The 11,107-nt window shown below is 38.5% G+C and overlaps 1 protein-coding gene across 1 annotated transcript in view; it reads left to right on the top strand.

Annotated features, from left to right (window-relative positions):
• popdc3 (popeye domain containing 3) overlaps window positions 1-11,107 on the top strand; it is a 34,986-nt gene that overhangs the window by 12,088 nt on the left and 11,791 nt on the right. Inside the window, exon 2 of the mRNA XM_024280769.2 lies at window positions 9,878-9,986. Within this exon, the coding sequence (XP_024136537.1) occupies window positions 9,878-9,986 (109 nt within the window). The remainder of the gene's footprint in view (window positions 1-9,877; window positions 9,987-11,107) is intronic.

Genomic DNA, 11,107 nt, shown 5'->3' with positions numbered 1-11,107 from the left:
GCCGGACCACCAGACTCAGGAATAGCTTCTTTCCTGAGGCGGTGCGTCTGCTGAATGCTCTTTAGCCATCTCTCTGTCTACGCCCATGACGAGCATTAACAACTGAATTAGAATTATCTCAGATTCAATGTTAACAATAGTAAACACGATCAGCAGTGACACTACTTAGTGCAGAATTGTTGTAAACAACAGAACAAAAATTAAATAATTCAAGTGGTGACAGCTATCTACCTCTAAAAGAACGTCACACCAAAGGATGATGAATATGATTTTACAGCCTCTCTCAAAATTGACCTAGTATTTTGTGCACTTTTCCCTCACTTGAAAAGGGCTGAGCATCCAAAATTGATGACTGATTTACTCAGACTGTCACTTGAGATTATTTTTCCAATCTTTATCATTTTTCCATTTGGTCAGTCAGCAGTCAATAGGTAAAAACCTTAAAACACAGAGAATAATGGCAATGGTATTTTTCATTCCATGGATAACACAGCCCCACCTACTGATAAATTCTCAAATTCTCTCTTGACCTCTACAGCTTTCAAGAATGATTAAAACTCAATTATTAAAGTCTGTTGATCTTGTGGATTAATGATTTATTTATTTGTCAATTGTATTTTGTTTATGTCATTCATATAATCATTGACATAATTATTATAACAATAATATTAATAATATTATCAATAATAATAGACTAATAATGATAGATTAATAATAATATAAAAAAAAGAAATTAAAAAAACGTTTCTTTTTTCTTTCTTCATTTAGTCTGAAAGCATCCTCGTTATTGTCACTTAAACTAACCGACATTTGTGTTTGTTTATGAGGGAGAAAATAAAGGAACATTATTTTTATGGTTGAGAATCTTCGTTTCTGGAAACTTTTAAACTTTTGACCGTCCTCGACCGGAAGTAGTCAGACTGTGATCACGTTCTAGCTTTACAGAAGTCATTCGGGGCCGAATTAAAAAAGGGTCCGGGTGGTTTGTCCGAACCTACTCTAACCCAAACCTTGACGCGGCACCGACGCGGGTCGGGTCACCAAATCCTGCTGATCGTCCGGTTCAGGGATTGTTCCGTGCGCCGTAAACGTTGATATTTCGCAACTTTGGAGCCCTGTTTTGGTGAGAAGTCCAGCAAAACAGACAAACTAAATTTCACAATTTAGACCCGTTTTTTGTGAAACTGGGAGACTGGGTTGTCCTGGGCTCTTCCGTTGTTGAGGGGATTGCTGCCTCGCCTGCCAATAAATGTGTTCAAAAGCTTGGGGCTGGGTGTGGGAGGGGCTTTCAGTACATTTTTTTAGCGTAATGATCTCCATATTGAGTGGTGTGTTTACAGTAGTCCTGTCTTGGCTGGTTTATACTTCCAACCAACTCGTAATCGCTCACGTTGTTGTGGTAATGCGGAATGTGACACCTACTGGTGACGTCACACACGACTGGAATTTTACGTCCAGTGTGCAATAGCCGGCGGATCGCGTAATTTAACTTGAATTTATTTCAGCGATTGGAGTACGGGACTACGCAGAAAACTGTCCAGAAAAATATCTTTGAACATTGAAAATGATGGATGTTACAGAACGGAGGCAATCGTGAATCCAGATAACCTCCCACCTCCACGGCCAGATGATGTCTGTTACATGTCCACTTCTGATCATCCTTGGTAAAATGTCCATAGAAGAACATTAGAATACTGCTCAATATGAAGAGTTTTTTTTTTCTTCAGAACCAAAAACTGTACGGCGACAGCGTACTTAATGATACCGATGAGAAGTGTCACTGATGCATTAAAGCCAGGAGCGCGCGCTTCTGCCTTCATTGAAGAATAAACTCCTTCTCAGGCGCTTCTCGGTAAGGAGAAGTGAGGGAGCACGGACACGCAGGACACGCGCACCCTCCTCGCTTCCTCTCTACGCTACGTATAGGGGCTCGGTCGCTGACGTGGGAACGCACCCGTTAGCACACTGCATTCAGGGTTATTTGGCGAGCTCCGTTCCCAGCCAGGGAGTCTCCCATGCCGTACAAAAGTGGAAACTCCGTGGGGAAAGGATCCGGTGTTAACAACGGTGCCGCGGAAGTGGACGGAGAATACATTTTTATTTAGCGAACCTAACAAAAGTTCTTCATTTCACCAAAACAATGTTTACAGCGTATATGTCAGTGAGCCATTTTTGCCCGCAAATTTAGAACCAAAACCCCCCAATTGGGCGGAAATCTGGAAACACTGGCCAGAGAAATGGAGCAGCGATGATGAGAGTTACATGTGTATGTGAGTGAGGTGTCAGACAACAACTTTCAAAACGAAGATTCCCGAGTTTCCTGAGATCAACGGTCCTGCTTTGACGTCCTGTCTATTAAGAAAGATCACAAAGGTCTCCAGTACTGATTTCACCATGACGAGGATTGGACCAGGCCAGAGCAATGGAGCAGCGATGATGAGAGTTAGGCCCGCCCACTGAGTTTGACGGCAGAGTTTGACAGATTGCATTTGAATGGTGTGTCCACTTCCTGTTTCATGAAATGTGTCATTAAATCATGAAATAAATAAATATATTATGAAATGTTAAAAGGTGCTTTTTAATGGCTCTTTTCATGTTTGAATGCCACATTTATTTAAACATTTGTCTATTTATTTAAACTTTTATTTATGAAATGCCACTTTAAAATAATTAATGACACATTTATTTATTTCAATTTGGCTCTTTTAACCTAAAAGGGACAATGAAATAAATAAATATGTCATTAAATGTTTAAATGTTCTATTCTCGTATTTTAATACCACATTTATTTCAACATTTATTTATTGATTGCCACTTTTAAATAATTAATGCCACATTTATTTATTTATTTAATGGTGTATATATTTATTTCATTTTGGCTCTTTCCAGCCCCCATATCATTGGTAATCTGTTTCTGATTTTTTATAAGAGAGAAAATTAGTTTCCTTTCTGACTTTTTAGCTCTGTTAAAATGATGTTATTCCCCTCCCAATGAACCGACACCCTGCCTTTGCCCTGTGGCTGAAAGATAAACATTTACCAGCCAAGTATATGTTTTTTAACCATCCAAATTATTACATTATTTTACACAGAAAATATATGTATATTACATTAGGGATGTGCATCTTACAATGACTCACAGTTCACTTCGATTCTGATTCTTGGGATGCCGATTCAATTCTGGATCGATTCTCAGTTCAAAAATTGAAAACACACAAAGGCAATCTTTTGATAAAGAAATTGTATTTATTTATAATCCTGTGCAAACCTATTTTTATTATCTCAACAGTACTAAGGCAGTGAAAGACTTTTCAAGCTCATGTAGTTACAAAAAAAGTGCTTGACCAATAATTTCCAATAACTCAAAAAAAATTCAGTCTGGTAAATTCAGGTTTGAAAAAAATACAGCAGCTTAAAAATTTAATATTTGAAAGCATCTCAAATGACAAAATAGGAAAAAAAAATACACAAGGATCATCTTACTGTATTAAGAAAACATAAATAAGTTCAAATAATATATATAAAGGTATTGCATATTTACATTTTGAGAGACTGCTAAAATAAACAGCTCTCACTTTGGTGAGATTAAAAAAAAAACCTTAAGTGCATCTCAAATCTGTAAATAAATAAACATTGCAGTACTCATTTAACAGTAAATTCAAAACTCAAACACCTGTTCAACTAAAAATTCTGAAAAAATAGTTGAGCACTTACTCACTGATAACATAAAAAAAGGAAGGTCCAGACAGGGTAAGCTTTGGGGCTGGCAGTTTTGGGGACAACTTTTACCTCCGTTAATATCTTTCCAAGCAGGGAAACAAGTGCAGAAGCTCTGTAGCATCATCTTCAGCAGAGCTGGCTCTGGTGTCGTGAAGCAGCTGAGCATGCAGTGGTGCAATCACAGACAGTGTGGGTGAAGAATCCTCAGACATGATGCTTGTTGCATCCTTCAGTGCTTTTGCCATTTGCTCAGCATTGGAGATGTCATTTTCAGTGAGGATGCAGATGTCCCCTGAGCTTCCACCTTTTCGCACCTGAGGAGAGCAGCGCAGTTTGCTGGCTGCTGCTCCAAAAAATCTCTCCACCATGTCAGAAGCACTGTTCCATCTTGTTGCTCCATCAGTTTTAGTTTGTGTGCTGGGAACTTCCATTGACTGTAAAAATACTGGACTTCTCGATCCATGAGGTCCCCCATTGGAAATGCATTACTTCCACTCCTTGTGAAAGTAGGCCGCCGCTTTCACCGTCAATTCCTTAAACGGATATCGCCATTTGCAAACATCTTCAACCCATCTTCAGTGATTGGTCTGAGTCTCTGTGAGTCATAGCTGAGTCATGAATCTACATGAAGTACTGTCGCCAATCTGGAGTGAGTTTATTTCAACCGTCCGCCTCTTTCCACGCCTCTACCACGAGACCGCGGGATGTAAACGGCTTCTACTGTAATAACACCAGAGAATTGTACAAGTCATTGTTGAAGTCTTTGAGGGAGAACCATTCCAACATTTGATTCTGTCAGCGGTCATTTGGGATTTACTTACATTTATTCCTTTTGGTCGAGATAAAAGGAGCATTTGGGTGACGTCACTGTGAAATCTATTTCTCCAGAGTAAATCCTCATCTAAAAATGTCGACAGCATGCTCCTCTTGTTGTTTTAAACTGCTGCATCGGTACATTCCATTGAGGAAAACAACAGTAGGACAATGATTGGTACATTGTTGAATTGTAAAGTAGGTGTTAAAAGGTCTTCACGGACCCATTGATGAAGTCTGCTCCCATTGGCTACCCGTCATCTGTCAATCAAACCCCCCAGACGGTCGACATCAGACCCACAAATGCTTATTGAGCCATCTGATTGGTCAATTTATAACTCTAATAACTTGTGATAATGGAAAAAAAAATCTTTTAAAAAAATTAGGATTAGAAAAAAGAAGTTAATCAGAAAGCAGCAGAGGAAGAATGATTATTCTGACATATAAAATGACTGAGAAATAACTGTCTGTTTCTCAATGTAAGTCAATGGGACTTTGGCCTTTTTGCAACCCAGTGGTACTTCCTATATGGAACACGGAAGGAGGGGGGGTTGATCAGTCCAGTTCAGTCAATGGGAACTGCAGACGTTTCTGTTTCTCCTGGAGTGTGTGGCGATGGGGCTTTGGTGAAAAACCCAGTTATTCAGACCCTCCAGGATTTCGCAATGTTACTATCGCAACTATTAACGCAAAATCAAGGAAACCCCGCGACTTGTTGCGCTCTCTGCAACTTTTCATTTTCACCGCAACTTTCCCCAATCTACCGTGACAGCAGTCATGGATGACGACGCAGCTTCATGATATTTTCCCTCCTGACTTCTTAAAGGGAGGCGTGCTCTCTTTATCATCACTCTCTAGTCTTTTTCTACTTTTTTCTTCTGTCCGCAAATGTGCACGGGGCTATTCTGTGCGCGTGTGCAAAGGCGGGGGGGCTTTGAGCGTTATTGCTGCCGTGCACGTGGCCGGGTACGGAAGTGCGCCATGTGCGCATCCGGTGGGGGGGGGGCGCTAAGCGCGTGCAGGTGCGGGCGGTCTTGTTCACCAGAACATGAATGGATTATGAGACTAGATCAGAGATCTCCAACCTGAGGCTCTGGAGCCACATGCAGCTCTTTCCCTCCTCCACTGTGGCTGTTTGGGTTTGAAGAAAAAAACAATCTGAATAAATGATGGTTTTGTAGCATTGTTTATTTACTTTAATTATTTACATTTTGTTACTTATGTTTAGATTTTTAACAAATCTGAGCAAAATGATGGTAAAATGTTTAATCTGCTGTCAGAGCAGATTATTATCAGAATGACATCATCTTATTACATTTAGTTTTAAAAGTATTTTTATTCTACACCAAAGTTTTTGTATACATTATTCAATAGTATAATTAATAGTAAAATGAGAAAAAAGATGAAGCAATACTAAAGTACAATGATAGGAAATACATTATTACAGGATCTGATCAAACACAAGATGATTTTATTTTGAAAGGAACTTGTATGAGCTACTTTCAAAAGTAAAAGAAGTAATTTTATAAAGAAAAACTCAATTTTAGAGATGATTTTATTTTGAAAGGAACTTGTATGAGCTACTTGGAAAAGTAAATGAAGTTTATTTTATATAGAAAAACTAAATTGTAGAAATTATTTTAAAGCTATATTTTACTAATAAATGTCTTGATGGCCACAAAAACATAAAGTGTACCATTGACTCACCAGTGATGCTTCTAAAACAGAGAAAGAGGAAGATTCTGAGGAGATCATGGAGATCTGAAGATTAATCTGATTATGCTGTTTTTAAGGTTATAAATTTTCTTTGGAAAATCTTTTTATTCTAAAGTATGTTTAAAAAAAAAAACACAAATATTTGGGTTGTTGTGAGCAGAGAGGAGCAAAAGTTCATTTTGTGTTTCACGTTTCTATTCAAGTTAAATGACAGAACAACATTATATAAGGTGATGATGAAGTATTTTCCTAGAGAATGTGTCGCAATAAAAGAGTTGGAATATGAGAATGTGAAGTTTATTTCATAATTAACATTTTTAGGTGCTTTTCAAGTAAATCTATATAAAAAAAAAACATAGCAACTTTTGTCACAACTTTCCACAAAAGCCACCACAACATCCGGCGTTTTAGGCCACAACAATCATAAAAATCTGCCGGAGGGTCTGCTCATTGGGCTTCATGCCGTTAGTTTTACAGATGCGGAAAATTAGTCAGAAAATATGAATGTTTTAATGTTGCATATATAAATATTGTGTGTGTGAAGTACTTTACATGCTTGTTGAATATATGATTTGAAGCAGTTCCAAAAAATTATTAAGCTTTAATCTTGTCGTTTTTGCTAATTTTTTTTTTTTACTGATCTGAACTGTGAGTTTTGTGATCCGTTACACCCCTAGTTTTAAGTAATCTTGAATTAAATGAAAAGTTGCACACAGATAATATACAAACTCACCACACAAAGGTTCCCACTGGGACTTGAACTGAGGGTTTTTTGCTGTGAGGCGATAGTGCTAACCACTGCACCACCATGTCTACAGGGTTCAATGTACCTATTATTTCAATATTGGTGACATTTTGTATTACTGGATTTAGTTTTGACAACAGTTTTAACAGCTTGTATTTTAGTTTTGTTTTAGCCTAATTTTCTGAAAATTTAAGATTTACCATAACTGTGAAATGTATTGATACTTTCAACCAGCCGTTTTTTCTACTTCTCACTCACTTGACTAGTCAGCATTAGTCATGCTTGTTTTACATTAAATGCATATCTATTAGTACTCAAGTAAATTGCATTGTTTACTACAATCATTAAATGTTTGTCAAACATTTAAAAATTTGTGGAGCGTGTTTTTAGACTGAGTAAGAAAGACACAGTTCTATGAGGAATTCAACCTGTGATCTTCTTATTGTGAAGCCATATTGCTAACCACCCCACCACTATGCCATCTGAGTATGTTCACACTGAATTCTGTGCTTCCAAAATTGTAAAAGATGTTGAACTTTGTCCCTTAACCATGTGTACACTTGTCGCTCCTGGGTAACCTCACCTTTACAGGGGTCATATGACTTTCTTAAGTCTTTCAGAGTGAACTATATCCATATATATGATCATATATTACCTTTGGAACACTAAAACACAAATGTAATAAATATTAGTCATTTTTAGTGAGCTTTTCTCTACCCGGAAATAGAACGACTCGATTCCTGAAGCTCTGCTTGCTGCTGCGTGTGGCTACCACCCACTTCATGAATTCATCCAAGTCTTTGTCTGCATTTCTCCCACGAAAATAATCCAAACTTCTTCAAAGATGGATGCACATACCGTATATCTGCTGTTAGTGGGCCTGGCCATCACTACACTGGTTCACAACAGAAATACACTTATAGAAGCCTCGCGTCTAAAGTAACAAACACCAGTTTAGATTAGATTTAATGCCATATGCTTCCAGTCAAAAATATGGAGACACTGGGGGGACTGTCTTTTTAACTGTCCCTTTAACTCATTTTTATGGTGCATTATCTAATCAATATTTTGTATTAACTTTTATGTTTTTTTGTATACTGTTCTTAACTTGTGTATTTTTTGACATTGTGCTGTTTTGTTGTAGTTTTTTTGATGGGACTATCTATCTATCTATCTATCTATCTATCTATCTATCTATCTATCTATCTATCTATCTATCTATCTATCTATCTATCTATCTATCTGTCTGTCTGTCTGTCTGTCTGTCTGTCATCTTTATAAATATATTAGAGGGTAGTAAAATATTATCTGGGGACGATGTATTTTTGCTCTGAAATGCAGAATAATATTGGATTTTATGTTTATGAACTAGAACAAACTGGATGAGCAGCGCTACTGTTGCCGGAAGTAAACACATCTTTGCGTCGGTGAAGCTTGCGGTTTTCAAAGTAAAACTTGCAAGATTATTTTTTCCGTTCAAAAACTGTGACTGTTCCGCTCACTGACATACATTCTAAAAAACAAGTTTAACACCAGAGCTTTAGCTCCAGTCTTTACATTCTTTTGGTTATGGTAACTCTTCAACAGTGACTTATTAATGTAACTCCAGTGGATTCTGCAGTGGAGAAACGCAGCCTGGTGCTGATACGCTGCGCCGCAGCACAGCAGTGAAGTGTGGATGTGATCAGTGTGAATCAGCGGCTTCTGTTGCAGAATAACGACTTTTTTCACACAGGCTCTCCACCAATATGTGATGCTTAGAACGTAAAATGTTGAAGAACTTTGAGGATGGAAAACTGTGGAGAACATTTTCAGGTTTGGAGTTAAATGATCAAAAACAACAACGTTTTTTTATGCTTTTTATATTGTTTATGCTACTGCTGAACTTAACCAGAAGGTAGACCAAAAAAAAAAAAAAAGTGTGTTTAAAATGGCAAACATAATTTCTTTCTATTTAAATATTTGTCTTTTTAGTAGTTTTGTTGATTCTGATCTACTGTTCTAAGTAAAGGTATAAATGGTGGTTATTTATTAAACATAATTTCAGCTTTCATACATCCAGTAAAAAGACATACGCGTAGCAACAAACATATTAAGAAGTAAGAATCGTGGTTTGATTCGTGAATCGTTGAGCTTGATTTGTGAATCGGATCGCCACCTAAGCAACGATCCACACCCCTGGTTATTTGTTAGCAGCGGATTCTGTGGTTACCAAAACTAAAGAATTTGTCTGTTTGGCTGCACTTTAAAATTCTGTCCAAAAATGCTGTGAACAAAATTGGTAACCGACCCTGGTGGAGTCTAATTTTCAGTGTTCACCGTTCTGATACACCATGCTCCAGTTTGGCTTGTTTAGAAACTTGATGTCCCCCAGCAGTGGGACATTTATCCCAGACTCTCTGGATATCAAAATATTGTGTGACATGTTGAAATTCCTTCTTCAGGTCTAACACACGTGGACCAAACGTGCACACTCTCAAGATCTTTCAAGGATTCTAGCAGGAGTGAACTAGTCTATCATCTTGGACAGTTTGACATCACTTAGACAAGGTTACTTACTAAGCTCTGGTCTGAAACTGTTGGAATTAAATGTTTTTGAACAGAAATCCAATGACATGAGATTTTAGATTATTTTCGAATCTTATCTGTTTTCACCAGGGTGTAGAAGTCTTTTTCTCCTGTGTTAGAAATGATCTTTAGATTGAAGCAGCTTCACCACAACTAAATCTCTTAGTAATGGGGATGAAAATGCAGCATCCTGCCTGCGGAATGAAAACCTGAGCTGCTTCCGCTCTGCTGCTGCAGTGTTTGTGTGCTGTTCTTTGTCACCCAGGGGTAAGTCTGTCTGTACAGCTTATGGAAACTCTCCATGTCTTCCCCCAGAGTTCGAGTATCAGTTAAGGGAGAGTTCCTGCACTACATCTACCCCTTCCAGTTCCTGGACTCTCCGGAGTGGGATTCTCTGAGGCCCTCGGAGGAAGGACTCTTCCAGGTTTTCTCCAACTCATTCATCACTGCTCAGTTTTTTGCTGGACTAGAAGAACACATGCCTACACTTCCAACAGATCTTCTAACAGATCCTCCAACAGATCTGAGCAGAAGTCTCACTTCCCATGTCTTCTTTTAAAAGCCTTCTTTATTTGAGAGGTTACTTGAGATAAGAAGGTAGTAACTGTCCTATAAGCAGCTATCCTAGATTTGAGTGGTAGCTCACAGCCGGAAGCTGTAGCTCGCAAAGAGGCCCACCAAAGCTTAACTGCAATTTGATTCCATGAATTGAGCCTCAGAGCGCCTTTTGACATGGAGGATTCATTTTATCCCATAATATTATCTCGTAGCTGTCAGTAGTGAGTTTTGTTGATAAAATGAGTGGCTCTGAGCGCTGACTTCTGCTGTGAGCCGTGCAGGATGCAGCTCATGGGCTGTTGGTGTTCCTTCCCTGGAGCGGAATCCACGAGCGAGGCGATCCCAGGAAGTTTAAACTCAGAGTCATAAGATGTTATTCAAGCCTGTGATCAACAAAAGGGTTGGAGTTTAGTTAAAGAAATGATAAATGTTTAGATTGTTTCTGATGGAGTTCTGCTCTTCCATTTCCCACTTGGTACCTTTTTTGTCAGGGATGTTATTTGTGCTTCCGGTCTAATTACCAGTTTTATGATGGAGCAGGGCTCTGGAGTGCGACCAATTTGGTCGCATTTGCAACTAGATTTTTCATTGGTGCACCTACAAAAAATTCTTGGTGGCATCAGTGCACCTAGTCTTCCTAGGACAAAAAAAAAAACAAAAAGAAAAAACACATAATCTCCGCGACTCCAAAAGTCTCCTTCCTGTATGTGTGTGCAGGTGTAACAACCTCAAATACGAACTATTATTATTTTATTAGAATGTACATCTGAAGGAGCTTCCACACCAGCCGCGTCAGCAGAAGCAGACTCTTTGAGAGTCGTTCAGTTTGGGTCTGTGCACACGCACCCTGTACATGCGCGCCCCATGCTGGCGGGTGGAGCGAATGAAAACAGTCTGTTAAATCTTCAAACACCTGAGCTTTAGCTACAGTGTTTAGGATACATTCTTGTGTTTACCGTTAACGCGATGAACGTCATTCCAGCAGAT

This window comes from Oryzias melastigma, linkage group LG17 (assembly GCF_002922805.2).
Source record: "Oryzias melastigma strain HK-1 linkage group LG17, ASM292280v2, whole genome shotgun sequence".
Lineage (NCBI taxonomy): Eukaryota > Metazoa > Chordata > Actinopteri > Beloniformes > Adrianichthyidae > Oryzias > Oryzias melastigma.
Note: the sequence above shows the minus strand (reverse complement) of the source record. Positions and strands in the feature narration are given on the sequence as shown.